Raw genomic sequence first — 23,885 nt, forward strand, 5'->3', positions numbered from 1 at the left:
CAGAGCTATAATGAAAGTGATGGAGGCGTTTTAGACTTCTTCCATGTGCTTTTGCAAGGATATTCTAACTCTGTTCAGTAGGGTAAAGTTTTCAGGCAGCGGACTGCGATGCACTGTACTTGTTAGATATGGCAAGTTTCCTTTTGTATTTCTGCATCCCTGAATCATGCTGTAGATTTCCATTCCTGGCATTTTGGATGGTCTTTCACTATGTGTGTTATCAGCATTGACAGGCTCAGGGAAGAACTGGAAACCTTCTCTTATAAGGACCCCAAATTCTCCTGAACATTAGGTAGCATTGTAATGTTGTGCTGTGCTCATGAGTTCCAAAATGTGGATCAGTTCCATCAGAGATAACAAAACTTGAAAGGTCAATTAAAGAGAGTCTGCCGAACACAGCATGTATGACATTATCTGCATGGTTTTTATGAGGGTCTCATTAATGGCAACAGTTATTGATTTCTACTCCTGACCAGTGAAGTGGCGTGACATACACTGGGCCACTTTGATGTTCTTTCAATATTTGCATCAGCAGCCACACACTTACAAAGGGAAAAATCAAACAGAACCCCCGGATAACAAACCCTAAATCCAAATTGTCCTACAGAACCAATATAATCTGTTAACACTGGGGGGATTGCCAACATTTGGGTTGTTTTGTCAAGAACATAATGAATTCCATCGCAATTTAGAGCTTTTCAGTTATCACCTTTTGAACATGAAAGTGCACTGCGCACAGTCTGTGTGATACAATTGGCATGTAGTTTTTTTAAAGCGGTCTCACTGTTTGGAAGGGTCCCCAAATGCTGGAGTGAGCTCTGATTTGTGCAGTAAAACAGAGGCATGTCAAGGAGGTGAATGTGGCAGTGGCCTTGAATAGGGCCTGTGCACCTGATGGGATGAAGGGTGACCTTGAGCAGTGGGAAGACTTGCCTGAACTGGAAATCTTTGGGAAGACCATGGGCCATGTGGTAAGGCAGTAGTGGCGGATGACTTTCTTGTCCTCAGAACACATCTCCCAGAGAGAAGTGGGAGCTACCCAAAGAAAAGCATGAAACAGGAAGGGCACAGACTGTTCCTGCCCAGGGTCCTTTCCCAGGCTCCCAGCATGTCTGGAGTTGGAGGCCTTCTGGATCTTGAGATAGTGTGTGATAGTAAAATGCCAAGAATGTCTTTTGAGTTTGAGAATATCTCCCACCAGGGATAGTCCCTTGTGTTGTTGCTGGCTGCTGTAGGAAATGTGTTGGGTAAGAGCTGGTGGGATGCTGCCTACTGAATACTGTCTGGTGAACCTTTTCGCTGCTGTTCTGGGAAAGTTGTTGTGGGAAGGCAGTGTTTCAACCTGCTGTCCTTGTGTAGTGGTGGCCATCTACAGCATTTCCACTGGTGTTGAAGTTGCCATGATGGTTAGTTGGTCCTACTGAGGCAGGATTTCTCAGGACACATGAGGAGGTGGGTGTAATCTCTGTGTGCTCGGCTTCCCCTATTTATGGACTTGCACCATCAGCCTTGGTAGGGATGGTGTGTCCTGTTGTCACATGTGGCTCATTCTGATGTCTGGACATACATGCTCAGCTCTGGTTTTCTAGAATTTGGTGTAGTTCTCCTGAAGAATAAGATCCATGTGGCCTGGGGTCAGAGGTGCCAGAGCTCCAATCAAAACGTTTTTAAGAGCTCCATTTCAATTTGAACCTTAGTGTGCAGAAAAGACATCACTCCATATGTTGTGGTGCCAAACATGAGGGAAGATGAGTATGTGTGAAGACCTGGGTCATGACGTGAGAGGGTTTTAGAGCTGAGGCATGTTTTTGTGGTGGAGCAACGTCTGGGTGTTGTGGCAGTGATGACACTGAGTAGGGCCTGTGTCTGCGTCACATGGTGTGTGACCTTAAGCAGGGATAAGTGTTGCCTGAGAGAAATGGATCTGCTGGGGAGAATGCAGTCTGTGTCATTGGGGAAGAACTGGAGAATTTCTGTTAGCTGTGGAGGTCACATTTCCCATGGCAGAGGATAGAAGATGCAAGTAGATAACCTTGAGAAGAAGCCTGGTGCACAGGGCTTCTCTCTTGGGATCCACTCAGGCGCTACAGGAGTTCTACATATCGTTGCAGCCTGATGTTAGCTGTGGCATTACTGCTTTTGAAGATAACTTCTGTGCATGCCTGCAATCATTTGGTTTTGACATGGAACGTTGTTGATCAAACAGAATCTTTTCAAAATTTGTATCATCTTTCTGGTCTTAGTCTTGTGAGGGAGGGGAAGAAGTGCTCTTTGTAATCGAGATGTCAGCAAGCCTTCTGTTGCAGTAGATGGAATGGGTTCCTTCTGTTTTCTTCTCTATAGTGAAAGTGTCCATCCCTTATTTTTTTTTCTTCTGTCATGCTGTGAGTGTGTTGGAAAGAGGGGATGAGATGGAGATTGTTGAATTTTGGCACCTGCCAGGTAACAGGAGTTTGGGGAATATTCATGAGTGTATGGGAAAGTTTTTCCACTCTCCTGAGCTGAGGATGTTGTTAAAGAGAATGTCTGTAGCTTTCAGGTTTCCTACCTGCTTCCCCTTTGATAGAGATGCATGAGGGAGCACCATGGAGTTCCAGCATTTTCAAAGCTTTTGGAGAACATGAGTATTTTTTTCTGTCCAGCATCCCCTGAGATTTCAGATAATGTTAAGGGACAAAGTCTCTCAAAACTAATTCTGCTGTCCTGAAAGTGTTTCTTTTTCTGAAGATAGCAGTGATGCTACAGGTAAGTCACTTATTATAGAGAATGTGTTTGAGAGGCTGATATCCTTTGTTGTCATTCAGTTGTGGTTTCTTTCTGTTGGATTAACTGAATGTTGCCTGGATTGAAATGTCTGTAGCAGCAAAGCACCACTGCCTGCTCTTGTTCCCCTCCTGCTACTGCGTGGCAGAGGTTGAGAAGGTGGAAGTAAGGACTAGTGAAAGAGGGACCTTGATGCGTTCCTTGGAGTGGATGCATTGGGCATTGAGGGGATGTTCTCACTGAAAATGCTGTGGTGTTACCTTGGTGGCTTTAGTTTGGCTGTATGATGAGTGGATCATGCTAATGACTGGGAACTGTGTATGGCATGGGGACTAAGTCCCTGGGAAGAGAGGTTCTTGCTGTGTTGTTCTGGCAGAGCATTGCTGCCTGACAAAAAGAAGTATGATCTTCAAGTTCATTCTCCAGGTGGAAGAGGAGGGTGGAAGAATGGCTGTTCATCGAGATGTGTGGGACGTGCTCAGGAGCTGTGGTTCCTCGTGCTTTTTTAGCCATCGAGGAGAGTTGTCTTGCTGGGCTGTGATGGGTTTGGGTTTCTGAATGAGAGATTCTGCTGCGTAGTTTGGAGTCTTTGGAGCCTTTTTCATTAGAGGTTTCCATACCTGGTGCTTGGGCTTCTGTTGAGAAGGGTGATGGATTCTGTTCTGCTGCAGCAGAGCTTTTCTTTGCCATATGAGTGCCTTGCTCTGTTATTTGCTGGGTGCTTGAGAGGACTGGAGGCTGAAGAGCGTGGCTTTCATCGTGAAGAGAGGGTAAGTTGGAAATGCATGGATGGGGTGAAAGCAGGAAGGCTTTTCTGTGACCAGAGGTATGGAAGGTGGTATGGAAGACGAATGAGAGCTCTTGCCAAAAGGCATGATGATGCTTCATATCAAGCGTGCTGGCACTGTTTTAAGAACATTTTGGTAATGGACAAAAAGAACACAAGAGACAAGGATGGAAGCAGAGGAGAAATGGAGGAAAAGACAGCACAGCGTGGCAAGAAAGAAAAAGAGAGGATGAAAGAGAGGAAGGGAGCAAAGTGGTGGAGAAAGGAAGAGAAAGAAAAGAGAAAGAGAAAGGAGGAGCAAAACAAAAGAAGAAAAGGAAAGACTCGATCGGAGAAAAAAATTAAGGAGGAAAGAAGAGATGCTTGAAGACATAACCAGCATGCTCTCATGTTATCTTGAGACACTGAATGGAGATGAGGAACTGAGCATCCTCAGAACTCAGGGACACTCTGCAATGCTCGATGAAGAGTGGGGAGTAAGAGGAGTAAGAGTTCATGCCAGAGGGCCTGTCCATCCTTCTTTGTGAGCGTGGTGTGTGGTTTGGGAATATATTTTATTAAAGAAAGTAAAGAACAGAACAGACAAAGATGGAAGTGGAAGAGGAGTGTAGGAAACATAGGCAGGGGAAGAGAATGGAAGACAAAGAAAAGAAAGAATATGAAGAGAAACGGAAAGAGAGACTAGCAGAAGGAAATAAAGAAGGAAAGGAAAAAGGAAGGTGAGAAAGGAAGCAGAGAAAAGAGGAAGCGAAGGGGTGATGACGAGCCCGCACCGAATTCACTTCTGGCCGCGGAGCGGAACTGGTCCGTAGCTGCTCCTCGCGTGGGCAGAGCACTGCGCTCCGGTGCTGCTGCCCCGTCATTAGCGGGGGTGGGTCCGTCTGTGACGGTATCCGCCGCGGCGCCGGCGCAGACTGGGAGCTGTCATCGAGGGAAGAGGAGAGAGAGGTAAGGAGTGACGCGAAAGGGGCGTAAAGAGCAGGGTAGGGCTGAGCAAGAATGAAAAGGGAGAATGGAGAACCGAAAAAACCCTAAGAATTTGAGTAAGGGAAAAGAAAAAAAAAGATAAGAAGCGCGTGATGAAATAGGAAGAAGGAAATCAAGAAACCTATGCAAGCGAAGAACACGGAATAAGAAAGCAGTGAAAGAAGAGAAGGGGAGGAAGAGGAAAGCGAGAGCTCAGCAGCCCGGATCCAGAGGATTGGGCGGTGTCGGGGAGCGTGTGAGGCGTTGGAGCAGCACACGGTGTCGCTGCAGGCTCAGAAACGGCGTGTCGGAGGCTCCGCCCCGGTGAGAGCGGCGGAGAGCCCGGCTGTGAGTGCGGGGGGGCGGCGCGGGCCGGGCAGGAGAGCCGGTGCATCCGGGCGGCGGCGGGGAGCCGTGCGGGATCCGGGCCGGTGCCGGCGGGGTCGGTGGCGATGGCGATGTGCGGCGTGTATCGGGATGCTTTGATATGGGTGCTGTTGCTGCAGGCGTCCTGGGCGTTGGTCGGCGGGCAGGTGCGGTACTCGGTGCCGGAGGAAGCGAAGGCCGGGACGGTGGTGGGCCGGCTGGCGCAGGACCTGGGCCTGGAGGCGGGCGAGGCGGAGGCGCGTCGTCTGCGGCTGGTGGCGCAGGGCCGGCGGGCGAGCGTGGAGGTGAGCGGGGCGAGCGGGGCGCTGGTGGTGAGCTCGCGGCTGGATCGGGAGGAGCTGTGCGGGAAGAGCGCGCCGTGCGCCCTGCGCCTGGAGGTGCTGGTGGAGCGGCCGCTGCGCGTCTTCCACGTGGAGCTGGAGGTCACCGACATCAACGACAACGCCCCGGTCTTCCCCGCCGCTCGTAAAAACCTCAGCATCGCGGAATTATCTACGCTACCGGGATCTCGGTTCCCGCTGGAGGGCGCGTCGGATGCAGATGTCGGAGCGAACGCGCAGCTCTCCTATAGCCTCAGCCCCAGCGAGCATTTCGCTTTGGATTTACAAAAAACCGAGGAAGAGGGTGAGTCCTTATTTCTTGTGCTCAGAAAGCCTCTGGATCGAGAGACGATGCCGTTTCACCATTTGGTGCTGACGGCGAGTGACGGGGGCCGTCCGCCGCTAACGGACACGGTGGAGCTGGTGATCTCGGTGCTGGACGCCAATGACAACGCTCCCCAGTTCAACCAGTCTGTGTATAAAGTGCAGCTTCCGGAAAATTCTGAACGCGGTACTATAGTGTTCATAGTAACAGCGTCGGATTTGGATGAGGGTACCAACGGGAATGTCTCGTACTCTCTGCAGAACTTGTTCCCTCAGGATGGAAGAGACGTTTTCGGGATCGACAGAAATAGCGGAGAGATCCAACTCCAGGGAGACTTAGACTTTGAGGACGTTGGTGTCTACCGCCTGCAGGTGGATGCTGTAGATGAGGGAAACCCACCTCTGTCTGGACACTGCAAAGTCGTGGTGGAGGTGCTGGACGTGAACGACAACGCGCCGGAGGTGTGGGTGACGTCGCTGTCGGTGCCGGTGCCGGAGGACGCGGCGGTGGGGACGGTGGTGGCTCTGCTGAGCGTGTCGGACCGGGACTCGGGGGCGAACGGGCGCGTGCGCTGCTCGGTGTGGCCGGCGGCGCCGTTCGGTCTGGTGTCGACGTTCGCGGGGTCGTACTCGCTGGTGCTGCGGGAGGCGCTGGACCGGGAGCGGGTGTCGGAGTACGAGGTGGAGGTGCGGGCGGAGGACGGCGGGGCGCCGCCGCTGCGCGCCAGCCGCGGTCTGCGGGTGCCGGTGTCGGACGTGAACGACAACGCGCCGGCGTTCGCGCAGGCCGTGTACACGGTGCTGGCGCGGGAGAACAACGCGGCGGGCGCGGAGCTGGCGCGGCTGTGGGCGCGGGACCCGGACGAGGCGGGCAACGGTCGCGTGAGCTACTCGGTGTCGGAGGGCGGCGGCGGGGCGTCGGTGTCGGGCGGCGGGTGGCGTCCGGCGTCGAGCTACGTGTCGGTGGACGCGGAGAGCGGGCGTCTGTGGGCGCTGCAGCCGCTGGACTACGAGGAGCTGCAGGTGCTGCAGTTCGAGGTGCGGGCAGTGGACGCGGGGGAGCCGGCGCTGTGCGGCAACGCCACGGTGCAGCTCTTCGTGCTGGACGAGAACGACAACGCGCCGGCGCTGCTGCCGCCTGTCGGCGGCGGGCCGGGCGTCGGGGCGTCGGGCTCGGCGGTGCCGGGGGCGCTGTGGGCGTGGGCGTCGTGGGGGGCGCCGGCGGGGCAGGTGGTGGCGAAGATCCGCGCGGTGGACGCGGACTCGGGCTACAACGCGTGGCTGCGCTACGAGCTGTGGGAGCCGCGGGGCAAGGGCCCGTTCCGCGTGGGGCTGTACAGCGGCGAGGTGAGCACGGCGCGGGCGCTGGAGGAGGCGGACGGCCCGCGGCAGCGCCTGGTCATCGTGGTGCGGGACCACGGCGAGCCGGCGCGCTCGGCCACGGCCACGCTGAGCGTGTCGCTGGTGGAGGGCGCCGAGGCGGCGCTGGCGGCCGCGGGCTCGTCGGGGTCGGGGCTGCGGCCGGCGGAGGGTGGCGCGTCGGCGGAGTCGACGACGACGACGACGACGAACGTGTGGCTGGTGGTGGCGATCTGCGCGGTGTCGAGCCTGTTCCTGCTGGCGGTGGTGCTGTACGGGGCGGCGCGCTGGGCGCCGCGGGCGGCCGTGCTGTCGGGGCCCGGGCCGGCCACGCTGGTGTGCGCCAGCGAAGTGGGGAGCTGGTCGTACTCGCAGCGCCAGAGCCGGAGCCTGTGCGTGGCGGACGGCGCGGGCAAGAGCGACCTGATGGTTTTCAGCCCCAACTTCCCTCCGCCGCCCGGCCCCGCGGCAGAGAACGGTTCTGCTGGGAAGGGGCCGTCTCTCTCCCCATTTGCTTCAGGCGCGGTAAGTGTATTCACAAATCACCTTTTTTTTCTTTCTCTTGGGTTGTTTTATTTACTCCTGAATTAGAAGAATAAGATCATGTTTTGTATTGAAAAGATTTGTGGAAATATACAGTCTAAATCCGTCCTGAACGGCAGACATGTTGAAGTTGGCTGCGTTTTGTTGTAGTGTTGCTTAATTTAGGTGTTTCATGGTTTTGCTTATTATTATTTGTGATGGTTTTTCTGATCTTAAGACCTCAATTGTATTGCCTTTTGGTCTTTTATTTTTTAACATGAGGCAATGTTCCTCAAGGAGAATTTACTGTAAAACTTTGGTCATTCCACTGGCCTTCTCGGAAACTCTTTCTGGTCATCTCTTCACCGTGCTAAGAGGGGAGGACCTACACAAATATTCAAAGTGTTGGTGAACCTTACATTTCTGCAAAATAAATTAAATTCATTGTTTACTTGCACAGTCTCTGAAGTTTTACCTTTTTGATTGGCACTGAGAACTTAGCTGATGTAATTCGCGAATTACAACTTCTCAATGCCAAAGGTATAATTTCAGAACCTGGCATCATCGTTCCAGAGTCAAGCACAGTTCTGGTGAAGCCACATTTTAACTCAACTGCTCAGCTTTGTGGTGTCCTACCTGGAAAATCTTTTGCCATTTTCCCACCTAGGTCTTCAGGGTCATCAAGTCTTTCTTCAGTTGTTCTTCTCAGCAGAGCTGTGTTTTTACACTGCCGTCTCTGCCATAAAAACTGCAGTTTTTACACTGCTCTGCAGGGTAATAGCTCCTATAATCTTTATTACATCACTCTGCATGGCTTTTTGAGATCCTTTGATGATCTATTAAATAGCACTGTTTTTGACAATGGTCTCTGCCCGACTGCTGTTGTTGACCTTCGTATTTCGCTGAAGTGACCAGGTTTGTTTTCCTGCCATCTGCTATCATGGCTCGAGCGTCTCTTCCAGCCTTATTTCATTTTATACAGAGTGTCTTTAGTTGTGTACTTTTTCCTGTCTTGCAGGTAGGGCAGCTTTTTCAGTTCTGTCTGCTTTGTGGTGCTGGTCTCCAATCTTTTCTTACACAGAAGTCTCTTCTCCTTTTTGATTCCTCTCTGGAAGAGAGATGATGCAAGGTGACCACAGTTGGATCACAGAACTCCACATTCTCTCTTCATCTTGCATTGCATAGTTTGTGAAGTACTACAGAATTATTATGGACATGGGCAAGATAGAAGCATTTAACATTGCCCTTTTCGAAGTATGATGTAAATGCAGTTTCTAATGTAAAATACTTAATGATGGAAGAGCATGAACTAAGGTAGGGGTGAAAAACACACAGCTGTGTTAGACAAGATGTATTGCTAGAGGGCTTGGTTTTGGTGGGCGAATATATCTGTAGAAGCACCTCAGCTATGGTTCCTGACTGTGCTAGTTCCATGTACCCTGCAGTGATAGGCTTTGAATACCCCATAAAATAAACTTATGTCTTATTGTGTGTGTGTCTTATGATGATCATGTGAATATGAACTGGGATGACACTTTGAAACTCCTGTGTTCCCTATAGCCTGCATGGTTTAGCTTGTTTTCCTCAGGAGATGTGTCAGTAATTGCGATTGAGAACCATGCTGCCAGGTAGTGTTCTCTCTTTGATTTCAGAATTTGTGTCCTTTGCCATCACTGTAGTTCACTGTCTTGTAGCCTCTTAAGATGAGCTTTACCGCGAGAGAATGATGTGAGCCTTCAGGTTTCATTTCTGTATTTGCCTTCATGGCAGTGGGTACAGGAATGCTGGCGATAAAGCAGGGATTTCAGAGTCTTGACAAAACCTGTTTGTTTTTCTAGCCCTGCTCTCCTGAAATCATTAACATTGATCCTTGAACTCTGCCCTGACAATGGAGACCTGGAAATAAATCCAGACAACTGTTAGAATAGCAACAGTGTAATTAAAGATGACCTATTGACAGACCTACTTGGATTGTTTTAGCATTTGGTATCTTCATTTGAGTTTGACCTCCTGTTGCATCATTTTTCTTCTGTGGTGGAACCAGCAACTCACTACCCTGTGAAATCCATTTCTTATTGCTGCCTGGCCTGCATGGCAGGTTAGCAGCCAGGGTCTGTGGTTGTGTAGAGAAGGAGCCATGATGTGTTTACATCAGTGGATAAGGTGGGAGTCTGGAAACATGGTGTAAGACAAACTGAACCTTGCCAGAGCAGTGATGTGACCCTTTTGTGTAGTGTTTAATTACATCATGGGTGGGTGGCTGTACTCTATATCCTGCAGTGGCTCATCTCCATCAGTAATGAGTGCATTGTCTTGCACTCTGAGTGACTGCCTGCCAAAAAAGGTAAGAAAGAACTTGTCATTCATTGTGCACCTACAAGTGGGGAATAAAACTTACAGGAAAAACATCACTGTGACACATAAAGTCTATTAAAGATGTTCCCTGAGCTATTTCACCTTTCCAAGAGGATTTGTGCTATGTGGGTTGTGCTTAGATAGATTGACATATAGAGTTAGGGAGTCACTGGTGGAGTTGAAAGCCTTTGGAATTTGTATGCATCTATGGTTTCTTATGTTGGACCTATACTTCAAAAGGCAAACCCATTCTGTTACAGACAGACAGTTATTCTTTGTAGCATGATGGCCTCATACTACTATTTACTGTATGAAAACCAAGGGGAGTTGTACCGCTACATCACTGTTACAAAGCCATGAAAAAGGAAGCAATTTCTGCTTGCTTTTAGCATTGCTGCACTAGACAAAAATAAATTCCGTGTGAATCTATGTCTTCTGGAGACCTGAGTAATTTCCACAGATGGAAGATCAAGGATACAGTCTTCTGGAGAGGAAACAACTGAACTTTCTTCGCAAAGAAAGAAAGAAAGAAATGAGGAAACTGAGTTATACTTCCTCAGCAAAGTGTAGGGGAGACAAAGCCGGAAGATCAGAAGTGGAGTAGCCTCTTTTCGATGAAGACCTTCCCAGGTGTCATTCCTGGGTTAATGGAGGTGTTTGAGGAAACATTTTGGCAAGTATCCATCATTTAAAATGCCTTTAGGAAAAGAAAGAGAAAAGAGAAGAGGGAAGAGGAGAGAAGAGCGAAGAAAAGCGAGAAGAAAAGGGAAGAGAGCAGAGAACAAAAGAGAAGAGGAAAAGAGAAGAGGAAAAGAGGAGAAAAGCAGAGAGATGAGGACAAGAGAGGAGAGAAACCCTCCACTTTTTATTGTTTTCGAAGAAGGGAAATTTTCCGAAGGGAAAGCGCTGAGTTTGGTGGCCGAGCGGGCGAGCCAAGGGCGCGTTCTTTCAGGAGCAGAGCGCGGCGGTCACAGGCGGCTGCTTGCGGAAGCAGACGCGGTCAGACACCAGGTGCCGCTGTTGGCCGTGAAGACGCCGGAAGCTTGCGAGGGGCGGCAGCTCCTCCCTGAACTGCTGTCACAGCCGTCGTCAGCGAAGCGGGAGGCAGGATGCGGCGGCCCGGGAGGAGCGGCGGCCCGCGTCTGCCGGGGAATCCCTAAGGCGAGCGACCGAGCGGCGGCGGGGAACCGTGCCTGCCCGGGTGGGTGCTGGCGGCGACGATGGGCAGCGTGTGTCGGGGTGCCGCGGCGCGGATGCTGGTGCTGCAGGCGGCCTGGGCGCTGGTCGGCGGGCAGGTGCGGTACTCGGTGCCGGAGGAAGCGAAGGCCGGGACGGTGGTGGGCCGGCTGGCGCAGGACCTGGGCCTGGAGGCGGGCGAGCCGGAGGCGCGTCGGCTGCGGCTGGTGGCGCAGGGCCGGCGGGCGAGCGTGGAGGTGAGCGGGGCGAGCGGGGCGCTGGTGGTGAGCTCGCGGCTGGACCGGGAGGAGCTGTGCGGGAAGAGCGCGCCGTGCGCCCTGCGCCTGGAGGTGCTGGTGGAGCGGCCGCTGCGCGTCTTCCACGTGGAGCTGGAGGTTACCGACATCAACGACAACGCCCCGGTCTTCCGTGTAAAAGAGGAAGCCCTTAACATCGCGGAATTGTCTCTGCCGGGGTCTCGGTTCCCGCTGGAGGGCGCATCGGATGCAGATGTCGGAGCCAACGCGCAGCTCTCCTATAGCCTCAGCCCCAGCGAGCACTTTGGTTTGGATATACAAAAAAACGAGAAGGAGGATGAGTCCTTATTCCTGGTACTCAGGAAACCTCTGGACCGCGAGACGATTCCGGTTCACCGTCTGGTGCTGATGGCGAGTGACGGAGGCCGTCCGCAGCTTACAGGCACTGTAGAGCTGGTGATCTCGGTGATGGACGCCAACGACAACGCACCCCAGTTCAACCAGTCGGTGTATAAAGTGAAAATTTTGGAGGGTTCAGAGCCAGGGACTCAGTTAATCGCGCTCAGTGCTACAGATTTGGACGAAGGCATTAGTAGTAATGTTATATATTTATTTAGTAGGCATGTCACTGCAGGAGTTAAAGAAATGTTCTCCATCGACGAAAACAAAGGAGAAATCAGACTTCGGGGGAATTTAGACTACGAAGTAATGGATAGTTACGAGATCCAGATAGAAGCAAGAGACAAAGGCTTCCCACCGCTGTCAGGTCACTGCAAGGTGGTGGTGGAGGTGCTGGACGTGAACGACAACGCGCCGGAGGTGTGGGTGACGTCGCTGTCGTTGCCGGTGCCGGAGGACGCGGCGGTGGGGACGGTGGTGGCTCTGCTGAGCGTGTCGGACCGGGACTCGGGGGCGAACGGGCGCGTGCGCTGCTCGGTGTGGCCGGCGGCGCCGTTCGGTCTGGTGTCGACATTCGCGGGGTCGTACTCGCTGGTGCTGCGGGAGGCGCTGGACCGGGAGCGGGTGTCGGAGTACGAGGTGGAGGTGCGGGCGGAGGACGGCGGGGCGCCGCCGCTGCGCGCCAGCCGCGGTCTGCGGGTGCCGGTGTCGGACGTGAACGACAACGCGCCGGCGTTCGCGCAGGCCGTGTACACGGTGCTGGCGCGGGAGAACAACGCGGCGGGCGCGGAGCTGGCGCGGCTGTGGGCGCGGGACCCGGACGAGGCGGGCAACGGTCGCGTGAGCTACTCGGTGTCAGAGGGCGGCGGCGGGGCGTCGGTGTCGGGCGGCGGGTGGCGTCCGGCGTCGAGCTACGTGTCGGTGGACGCGGAGAGCGGGCGTCTGTGGGCGCTGCAGCCGCTGGACTACGAGGAACTGCAGATGCTGCAGTTCGAGGTGCGGGCGGTGGACGCGGGGGAGCCGGCGCTGTGCGGCAACGCCACGGTGCAGCTCTTCGTGCTGGACGAGAACGACAACGCGCCGGCGCTGCTGCCGCCTGCCGGCGGCGGGCCGGGCGTCGGGGCGTCGGGCTCGGCGGTGCCGGGAGCGCTGTGGGCGTGGGCGTCGTGGGGGGCGCCGGCGGGGCAGGTGGTGGCGAAGATCCGCGCGGTGGACGCGGACTCGGGCTACAACGCGTGGCTGCGCTACGAGCTGTGGGAGCCGCGGGGCAAGGGCCCGTTCCGCGTGGGGCTGTACAGCGGCGAGGTGAGCACGGCGCGGGCGCTGGAGGAGGCGGACGGCCCGCGGCAGCGCCTGGTCATCGTGGTGCGGGACCACGGCGAGCCGGCGCGCTCGGCCACGGCCACGCTGAGCGTGTCGCTGGTGGAGGGCGCCGAGGCGGCGCTGGCGGCCGCGGGCTCGTCGGGGACGAGGCTGCGGCCGGCGGCGGCCGCGGAGGGTGGCGCGGCGCCATCGGCGACGACGACGAACGTGTGGCTGGTGGTGGCGATCTGCGCGGTGTCGAGCCTATTCCTGCTGGCGGTGGTGCTGTACGGGGCGGCGCGCTGGGCGCCGCGGGCGGCCGTGCTGTCGGGGCCCGGGCCGGCCACGCTGGTGTGCGCCAGCGAAGTGGGGAGCTGGTCGTACTCGCAGCGCCAGAGCCGGAGCCTGTGCGTGGCGGACGGCGCGGGCAAGAGCGACCTGATGGTTTTCAGCCCCAACTTCCCTCCGCCGCCCGGCCCCGCGGCAGAGAACGGTTCTGCTGGGAAGGGGCCGTCTCTCTCCCCATTTGCTTCAGGCGAGGTAAGTGTATTCGCAAGTTGGTTGGTTTGTTGTTTTTTTTTCCCTTTCTCTCAGATAGTTGTGTTTATTCGTCACTTTCAATGGATAATTGATGTATCAACACACCTTTTCCTGTGGTAGTATTTTTACGATGTGAGTTTTAGACTTTTTTTTGTTCTTGATCTAGCCATAGTTATCCTTGTTAGACGCGCGTGTTCCCCTTTTGAAAACTCACTGTTTGGCTATCTGTTCTTTTCACAATAATTCCATATCACCATTTCTTTTATTTCTCTTCCCTAGGACATTATGTTTACCCATATTCTTATGGCTGTAAGTTGTGGGGTTTTTTCCCCACTACTTGGCGTCAAATGACAGTAGTGGCTTTAGCAGATCTTTCATTTACCTTTTTTAGTGTTTTTCAACACCCGAGAGTTGTCCAGGTGTTTGGTTGCTCCCTCAAGCTGACTGCAATTAGAGCACTAGTTATCTTTGAAACCAGCTGTGATTACACTTGGTTTGATGAACATTGTGTTCAGCTGTACAAGGGCTCGCTTGGTTTTTTATTGCTTCTGAAGTGCCTTGGTTCGTGTTTTGAAATTTTAACAAGCTGAACTATGTTAAGTGCCAGGTATGGGGTGCAGGGAGCGTCAGAAATTTTGGTGGAGGTTCTGAGTACTCTTCTGCTTCTGGAAGTCCATTTAAAACGTGGGGGGAAGTGGAGCGAGATAGAGAATTCTGTGGAGATCTGTTTGAGGAGGGGTTACTCTCCGGTCTCCTTTTGCGACGCTGTCCCGCCGTCCTCGTGTTGTTCTGGCATCCGTTCTACCCCATCCGCCCCAGTAACGTGCTGTGGGGAGGACAATTGAAAGTCGGTGGAAGTCGAGAAAGGGAGGAGGTGTGGTTAAGGGAAAAGTGGAAGCTGGAGCGTCTATATACTGAGTAAGCTGGAGATGGTGGTTAGAAAACGTTTGGTTCTCCCAGCGGAAGTAGCAGGGAAACACAGATTCAGCGAGAAGGATATTTTCTGTACTGATTTCCACATCGATTTCTCTCTGTGGAGTGTGATTGCTTAATTACCGGGTTGTTTTAATACCGTTATAGAAAGAGGTGATCCTGGTCATGCCCTGAATCAACTCTTTCAGATGAAATGTCCAGGGTCATGTTTAGTGTTCCTTGTTTGATGTTAGGAACTGGATAGAACTTCTACAGGGAAAAGCGCAGGTCTCTCTGATTTAATTTGTGTTATAACATAAAAACAATGCCCGTAGGGCTGCCGGAGTAGTAAAAACAAGGAGTACTTGTGTATCATTCTTTCATGTTACACGCTCAATTCACCAAGGACACTTGTTTGGAGAACGACCATAGTTTTATTGCAAAGTGATGTATCTGTAATGCAGCTTTTTTTTGTTTTTTTTAGTGAATGTACATTTTGTTGGGTTTTATACTAATAGAAATGTGTTAGATGAAAAACATGGACTAAAAAAAAATAAACTTGCATATCCTTGTTTCCAAGATGACAAGGATGGTGCTCACGAGTGTACAGCACAAGCTGGAACCTGCCTGGCTGGGAGGCAGCCCTGTGGTAAGGGACCTCTAAGTCCTGGTGGACACAAGTTCAATAGAAGCGAGCAGTGTGCAGCTGTAGCAAAGAAAACCATTAGGATGCTCATCAACAAAGGCAACACCAGCAGAGATAAAGAAGTCGTTATCCCGCTCAGTGCTTGTCAGGCCACACCTGGAATACTGTGTCCAGTTTTGATCCCTGTTATACAAAATAGATGTGGACAGGTTGGAAAGGGTCCAGAGATTGGCCAGAAAGATGATCTAAGGACTGAGAAGCCGTATGAGGAAAGGCTGAGAGAGATGGGCTTGTTCAGCCTTGAGAAAAGAGGGCTCAGGGAGATCTTATCACCAGGTTCCAGTATTTAAAGGGTGGGTACAAAGAAGATGGAGACTCCCTTTTTACAAGGAGTTACGTGGAGAAGACGAGGGGTATTGAGACAAGACACTGCCGGGGAGATTCAGGTTGGACAGTAGAGGAAAATTTTTCACAATGAGAACAACCATCCATTGGAATATTCTCAGGGAAGTGGTGGATTCCCCAGTGTTGAACGCTTTTAAGATTCGGCTGGACAAGGTGCTGGGCCATCTAGTTTGGGTCATGTTTTGCCAAGAAAAGCTGGACCAGATGATCCTTGAGGTCTCTTCCAACCTGGGATTTTATGATTCTATGTCCGTCTTGGAAAAGACGTAAGAGTGGGTTGTCTCCTGCTCATCCACAGAAAAACGGGAGCGTGTCCTACAAATTCCTCTTTCCTTTCTGCATCTACTTTAGATGGCTTTTCCTTTGAGTTCTTTGTGTATTTGCTGGGGATTGTTTTTCTCCTCTCCTTTGATCATGTCTGATTGCTGATGTGCTTGAGGGGAGTGAGTCATCACCTCTTCAGTATGCGCGAATTACCTTCCCTTGGGAGTAGCAAGGCTTATCCCAGAGTTGTAGATCTGTCGCTTTCTTCCCTTAGTTCACATGGATGGGATGGAAGGCAGAAACAGCAAACCGCGAAGCTTCTGGTTCCATTTATAAGAAAGTTTAACTAATTTTTTAGAAGTGGATCAAAAAACACGGGGGTAGGAAGCACCTCTTTTCCTTGGACGATGATTAAGGGTGATGTGGAGTTTCTTAATGCCGATCGTTTGGGGCAGGACAGGCTTTGGGTTCCGTATGTTTTCTCTTGGTTTCTCTGACTGCAGTAATGAATTGAAGATCTGAAAGGGATTTACTATAGACATACACTGTCAGGAAGTATTTTCATGTTTCTTTCAGAAACATAAAGCAATCTTGACTTTAGAAACGAAGCTCGTGCATGCATTTACTTCTTGGCGTGGTCTGGGCAGGAATCGTTAACAGAAGGCGCTAGAATATTCAGTCAGTGCCTTGAATAGAAGATACTGAGTTCGCGCAGGGTTTTTCGGTCGCTGAAAGCCCAGGCTCTCATCTCATCCCTCCCCATGTTGGTTTGGAGGATGACGCTGGTGAACAGCTCTGCTGTCGGCGTAACGTGCGGGCGGCCGCTGGGCAGCGCTTCCGCGGGAGCTCCGGGAGCGGAGCGGCGGCTACAGCGCCCACCCCGCTGAGGTGGCCGGTGGCTGTATTGCAGCCTCGTAACTGGGGGATTTACAGGCAGGGAGATGCTCGGAGAAGCTGCTGGAGACGTCGGATGTTCGGCTCGGAGCTGCTCCGGAGCACGAGCGAGTCTGGTCCCCCGAGCCCGCTGTCTCTGCTGTCTTCCCCCGCGGCAGCTTCCTTCAAGCCCGGTGGGTTCTCACTGGGAGTACATAGACCGATGTGTGCCCTCGCTTTCAGGAGACGAGTTCTTGCCTGCGACATACTCAGTGGCACGTTCTGGGTCCGTATTCCTGTGGCACGATGTGGGTAATGAGGATTTTCGTGGGCTTCGCTGAACTCTAGAAATCCTCTGTGGACGAGATTGTTCTTCCGGGCTGCTTTTAGTCATCTTGTCTCCCACTGTCCCTACGCAGGAGATGCGAGCTCCCGTGGCTTGTTGAAGGGCATCCTGACATTGCCGCCCGCTCTGCCAATCCCCGCGGAGGGGCGGTCGGAGCTTCTGGAGCAACAGCGGAGCTGCTCCGCTCCCACGGGTGACGGCTCTCACGGAGGCGTTGCGAGCTGCCTGTCAGGCGGGACCCCGAGAGGGAGGAGCACAGTTTTTCGGGCTGCTTGGGGCACCGCCGTCCCTGCGCTGCTCCCCGCCCGGGGGAGCCCTCCTGGAAAGCGGTAGCGAGGATCTTCCACCTCCGTCCGCGGCTCCGCGCTGGCTAATTGTCCTCGTTCCAAAGAGGAGCTCCGCTTTCCTCCGTCCGCAGGCAGGTCCTGTTTACTGCCGGGCTCCCGTCAGCGGACGAGTCCATCCAGGCGGAGATAAGGACTGGGGCTCCTGGCGGGTCCGAGGGCAGCTGTCGCCGTTGTCGCTCTGCCGGGCGGATTCAGCCCCTCCTGCTGTCTCCCGCTGAAGCTCTGTGTCCTAGTTTAGCACCAGTGCGCGCCCTAGGATTTTTCCACGCCTCTACGAGAGGGAAGTATCCTACAAACTGCCGCCGAGGGCTCCGCTCCGCGCCCGCACCGCCTCCGCGGAAATGGCGCCTTCAAACACGCGTGGTCCTTCGTGTGTTGCAGCTGTGTGCTCTGCAGCCCCAAGATAACCCGGGTTTACTAGTCGCTCTATTCGCCTTCCCTCCCCTCACCTCCTTTGTTGGCTTAACAGTCCCTTTTTCCTGCTGCCATTGTTCTGAGCACACTGTGCACGGCCGGACTCATGACGTCTTATTACATATTATTATCCCAGGGAATGATAGGCTAAAAATATAAGACGGGGCGGGAGGAAGAGCACGGGGAGGTTCTGAGGCGGTGTAAATGCAGTATTGTCGGGCGGAGGGGCGTGGAAGAAGTGTTCTGGGAGCGGCACGGCGTGAGAAGGGTTGTGCGGTGGTGAGGGGGACCTCAGAGCTCTGGCCCATGCCCAAGCGTTGAATTTCTCGGTTCAAACCGGCCTTAAGAATGGGTCAAGCCCTAGAAAGGGAATAGGAAGCGGTTTGGAGATGGCAAAGTGAAGGCAAAGGTGACATCAAAGATAAGGGGATTTAACCATTATCAGCTGTGATAACAAGGGAAGTGTCTACATTGATGGTGTTTAATGTGACTGATGTGCAAATAACGTCATTAGGGTAAGCGACTTAAGATGGAGAAAACTTTGAGACTGGAGAGCCTGAAAAGAGGGATTAGGTGGAAGGGCGGCCAAATAAGCGTGAGAGTGGAGGAACTGAGACAACAGGACAAGGAATGCCCAAATACTAAAGCAGGTTTGTAAGGTTTAAAAACGTTTAAAAAGAATCGATGGCATGTTCCCTTAGAGCCCTCTAAACAAGCATTAGGCAATGCTACAAAATTAAAAGTAGCAGAAGGCTGAAGAAGTTATTTCGATGCTAAATGAGTAGTAAAGGAGTGAATTAAAGACAGATTTAGTGTAGGCTGCCAGATGCTTCTCAGAACGTGAGTAGATCTTGGAAAGAGGCAAATGTGTGATTATTTTGGCCATCGAGCATTGAGCAGTTTCTGCTAACGCTGCTGGTATTTCAGGCTCTGGAATGCACAACCACAGCTTGTTATTACAATACTAAGATTTATAGAAAATCTGCCTTTGAGAGGGTTTATGTGTTCCACAGGAAGACCTTGGGCCCAGAATTCTTGGGTTTCTTCACTGCAAATCCAGTAACAGATGGGCGAGCAGAGGTTGTGTGTTTTACCTGTGTTTGTCCCTGGGGCACCAACACCCAGCTGCCCCAGCCTTCCCAGGAGAGTGGATTTATCTTCACTGCAGGCCAATGTTAAGGGAAATTCATCAGTCTTTCCCGTGGCTTTGATAGGTGTTACTGCATTGGTTCAGGGTGTTTATGACTGTGCATCACCGCAGAGCAGTAACGTTAGCAGCTCTTTCATATATTGTAGATGACATTGTATCTTGGCAGAAGAGGAGTCCAGGGCAAATTTGGGACGGGGGAGTCTGAATGACGGTTTTATGGTGATTAGGTGGGAATTGGGGATTTCTGCAGTTAGCAATTGAGTAAAAACCCACCAAAGTAAATGTACAGTAAATACTTGACGTATATTGTGTACAACAGTGCACTGAACAAGCTTACGTAGTGTGTGAATTAAGGGGGGTGCACTCCCAGCTCCTGTAGCTCTAACAGCTATTGGAACGTCAACACAGTAGAAGTAAAATACAACACTCAGGTACTGCCAGGGGTGCCTGGAATGAAAAAGTAATACTATCTGCAGGTACTGATGAAGACCCACTCCGGTGCAGGTAGGATGGGAACCTCACCGTGAGGTTTTGCTGAGTTGTGAGGATGTAAACAGATGTATTGATTTTTTTGGTATTATTATTTAATGTACAACTTCTGACTGTGCTCCCAATTCTCTCCTGTTTTGAAAAGCCCTGATATTATGTATAATTGAAATGTTCTTTTTCACTTGCCTGGAAATTCTCAGCTGCATAAAGAAACACAATGAATGCAAGAAGAGTTGAGATTTGTCCTTGTCGCCCATTTATAGCCTCTTGCTTTTGAGCAATCAGGATCTCATGGTAACAAGCTCTCACAGAAGGAAGCTGAAAGTGGAGGAGACTGCAGGGGTTGTCAGGGCTTGAGGACCATCTGTGTAAACTGCTGCTGAAGGTCATTCCAGGAAGGTTTTCCAGGACGATATTTGGAAATGCTTTCTGCCCTCAACCACATTTGCAAACTGTGCCCGTGGTGCAAAAAGTCAGGGGAGCAGAGAGATCTGATTTTATTTTTTTTCAGTTGTGATCTGCTGTCTCTGTGTGCTATCAGATCATCTTTCCTCACAGTTCTGGGCATGTCCTAAATCCAGTATCTCTCTGCTGCCGACATTTACTTCTTTACAAGTAATTTCACTGCAGCAGCCCACCCGAGCCATCCCCATCCTGCTTTGGCGGGCTGGATGGGAGTTCATCTGTGGCTGAGTCACCCCACTGGGGACTGTCGGAAGAGAGATCCCTCTCTCTAATAATCGGTGTTAATTTACCTTGTCCAGAAGACGAAGCAGGAAAGAAGCTTTTTTTCCCCCTTTCCTTCTCTCTTCCTTTTTATTTCCTTCTCTCTTTCTTTTTACTTTTTCTTTTGTCCAACCCTTTTCCCTTTTTTTATAAGTTTCACAGGGGTAGAACCGACTGCCTCCTGTAATTGTGCTCTTAAAACCCCTCTGGGAAACGCTGTGCCTAGCCGGAGCCTGCCTGGGCTGCGCTGCCCCGTGTTTAGCCGATGCCTGTCACTTCTCATACGCGTTTCTCTTCCACCGCGGTGCGCTGACAGCGTGCGGCCCCGCACCCTCTCGCCGCTTCTCCCGCAAGGAGCGGAGGGAGAGGAGGACGGAGGACGCGGGGGGGGCATCTCTCCTTCACGGAAACACATCCATGCGCGGACTCAGGGGGCACGGAGCCCCCTCGGATCTCCTCGTTAAAAAGCAAGAAGAAAATGAGAGGGGGAGAAGCGACGGCTGGGGGAGCGCAGACCCCCCCCTTCGACCAACACACACACACCCCGCCCCGGCGGCGCAGGTGACACCGCGGCCTCTGGGTGGCGTCTAAGGGACGCGCGGAGCTGCCGCGCCGGGCACAGCGAGCGGCGGGCGCAGCGCAGCGGAGCTGCCGCCTTTGCCCTCACGGTAACCGGCGGCTTGGGGAGGGTGGGAACCGCGGAGCTGCCGCGGAGCCGCCGCGGAGCCGGGGCGCCTCCCGCGCTTGCAGCGAACTTCTCGCCTTGCCATTGGTGCGCCCCGGTGCCCGTTCACTTCGCGCTTGGAACTTGGGGTGTTTGCTGAATTCTGGATGATGTTCCTGCTGTGCCGGTCTGCGGGGAGCTGAGCCGGGGAGGAAGAATGCGGGTCTATCTAATGCTTTTCTGCCTTATTTGCTGCACCGCGAACGGGCAAGTAGTGTATTCCATCGCTGAGGAAACAGAGCGTGGAGTGTCTGTTGGGAACATAGCAAAGGATTTCGGAATAGATGCAGCTACACTTTTATCTCGGAAATTTCGCATGATCGCCGGTTCAAGTAAGCAATATTTTAATATAAATGCCAGCACGGGAGCTTTGGCTGTTAGCGAGTCCATAGACAGAGAGCAGCTTTGTGAATTAAAGTCTCCCTGTCTTCTGAATTATGAACTCGTGTTAGAAAACCCTCTAGAGCTTTATAGGTTGGAATTTAAAGTCTTGGACATAAATGACAACTCCCCTAGCTTTTCCTTAAGTGAACATCATATAAATGTGCCTGAGTTCCTGCCACCCGGGGCACGGTTTACACTCCCCAATGCCCAAGATCTTGATGAAGGTACCAACAGTGTCCAGAATTACACGCTGAGCCCTGATGAACATTTCCATTTGGAAATGCAGACACGCGGGGATGGGAGTAAATATCCTGAATTGGTGCTGAAGAAAGCCTTAGACAGGGAGCAGCAAGCCATTCACAGACTTGTCCTTACAGCCAAAGACGGTGGGAATCCTCCGAAGTCTGGTGATGTCCCAGTCATTGTGACAGTGCTGGATACCAATGACAACGCACCAGAATTTGAGCACTCAGTCTACAGGGCGAGTATCTTGGAGAACTCCCCCAGTGGCACTTTGGTAGCCCAAGTGCATGCCACGGACTTAGATGAAGGTCCAAATGGAGAAATCAGGTATTCCTTTAGCAATACTACTTCTGCTGATCTACAGCGAATGTTCGTAATTCACCCACACAGTGGGGAGGTGACAGTCAATGGCATTTTAGCTGTTCAGAGACCTCTCCTTGAGATGCTTATTGAGGCAAGGGATAATGGGGCGTTTGGCATGTCCAGCACAGCTAAGCTGCTGGTGGAGATCACTGATGTGAACAATCATGGCCCAGAGATAACAGTTACATCCCTTTCCAATCCCATTCCTGAGGATGCTGTTCCTGGCACAGTGATAGCTCTGCTGAGTATTTTGGATAAGGATCCTGGAGAGAATGGGAAAGTAACCTGCCAGATCCCTGATAACCTTCCCTTCCAGTTAAAACCTTCCCTTGAAAACTACTACAGCCTGGTCACCAGTGAGCTGCTGGATCGAGAGCTGATCAGTGGGTACAACATCACTATCACTGCCGCAGACTTGGGCTCACCACCCATCACCACTCAGAAGACCCTTTGGGTGCAGATTTCTGATGTGAATGATAACCCCCCTGTCTTCAGTGCTGACACATTTGATGTGTTTGTGGAGGAGAACAATCCACTTGGTGCTTTTCTCTGCCAGGTCTCAGCATCTGACCCTGATATGGGCGAGAACGGACGAGTCACTTATGTACTCAGGAATTCCACAGTTGCAGGCAGTGCCCTGGCCAGCTTTTTGTCTGTGAGCTTGGCCAACGGGAGCATCTATGCAAAACGTGCCTTTGACTTTGAGCAGCTTAGGAGCTTCTTTTTCCAAGTGGAAGCCAAGGACAATGGGTCACCACCCTTGAGTGCTGCCATAACTGTGCATGTTTACATCTCAGACCAGAATGACAATGCCCCAGCCATCCTGTACCCCACCAGCCAGAATGGTTCAATAGCAGTGGAAGTTGTGCCCCGCCTGGCTGATGAGGATTACTTGGTGACCAAAGTGGTAGCTGATGATGAAGACAATGCGCAGAATGCCTGGCTTTCCTATCACATTGCCCACTCCTCTGACTCCACCCTGTTCCACTTGGCACCACACTCTGGTGAGCTGCGCACCACACGCTCCTTGCGGTCCACTGACTTTCTCAAGCATAAGGTGGTTGTGGTGGTGCGGGATCATGGGGATCCACCACTCTCCTCTACTGTGACTGTGGGCATCCTGCTGGCTGACACCCTGCCCCAGGCACTGCCAGATTTTGATGACAATGGGGAGCCACCACCACTGCTCAGTGCTACAAACATCTACTTGATTGTTTCCCTTGCCTGTGTCTCCTTCATCTTTGCGGCATTCCTCCTCTTTCTTGCCATTGTGTGGCTGTGCCGCTGCCAGACTTGCTGCTGCACTGGCTGCTGCTGCCCAGCTGATGAGTATGAAAAGTATTGCTATAGCATACGCATGCTTCCTAGTTCCCATCTCCCACCAGATGTGTTGGAGGTCACTGGTGTGGGTAAACTGACTCATACCTACCTGTACAGGGCATCTGTGGGTCTTGGGCTTAGTAACGGCAGCATCCCAAATGGTGGTGCTGGGAACATTCCCAGCAGTTCAAGGTTACAAGTGCCAGGACCCTGCATCCAAGTGCAGAAGGTCCAAAGTGATCGGTTGAGTGCTGTCCTCATGGTAAGTACTTCTTCCTTTCCCCTTTTTTCTCCCAGTCATGTGGCCTTGCACCTACACTGGGTTGCTCTCAGTGCAGAAGAAGGTACTGAGGGTATTTGCAGGAGAGCAAGTGTCGTTTCATGGCACCTGGAAGAAACTTCAGTTCCTCTTATAACTTCCCTAAAGCCAAAATGTCTTTGGGTGAAATATGGTCATTGGATGACAAAAGAGATCTTTTTGCCCCACATTCAGACATAACTGAAGGTAAAGAAGATGTAAGTGAAAACTAAATACCTTGCAGTACCTTAAATACTGAGCTGTTGTCTTCAGATAGCTATGTAGGGGCGTGATAAAGGTCCATGCTAGTTTCTAATTTATGTGTTCTTCTGATCTACACTGTATGGAGCCTGTGATTCCTGATATTTTTTCATTGAGGGGTGAGTAGTTTGCTGAGCCAGGATGCTGGTTTACAATGCCCAATGGTAGAATAGCAGGAAATCAATATCCAGCACCTCTTTAGGACACGTAGTTTGTAGTGTTCATCTCCCTTCCCAAGCAATCCACAGGTTTTGTATATCTGA

The 23,885-nt window shown here is 52.2% G+C and overlaps 1 protein-coding gene across 10 annotated transcripts in view; it reads left to right on the forward strand.

Moving 5' to 3' along the window:
- LOC115615650 (protocadherin alpha-C2-like) overlaps positions 1-23,885 on the forward strand; it is a 151,610-nt gene that overhangs the window by 55,055 nt on the left and 72,670 nt on the right. For 2 of the 10 annotated variants that reach the window (XM_030504053.1, XM_030504059.1), the window contains exon 1: positions 10,880-13,457. The exons of 3 other annotated variants lie outside the window; for them this stretch is intronic. In XM_030504053.1, the coding sequence (XP_030359913.1) occupies positions 11,004-13,457 (2,454 nt within the window). In that variant the 5' untranslated portion in view covers positions 10,880-11,003. Of the gene's footprint in view, positions 1-82; positions 7,432-10,879; positions 13,458-20,751; positions 23,326-23,885 lie in introns of those variants that run through there. 5 more of the 10 variants (XM_030504056.1, XM_030504060.1, XM_030504052.1 and 2 more) reach the window with 4 other exon arrangements.

Source organism: Strigops habroptila, chromosome 12 (assembly GCF_004027225.2).
Source record: "Strigops habroptila isolate Jane chromosome 12, bStrHab1.2.pri, whole genome shotgun sequence".
Taxonomy (NCBI): Eukaryota; Metazoa; Chordata; class Aves; order Psittaciformes; family Psittacidae; genus Strigops; species Strigops habroptila.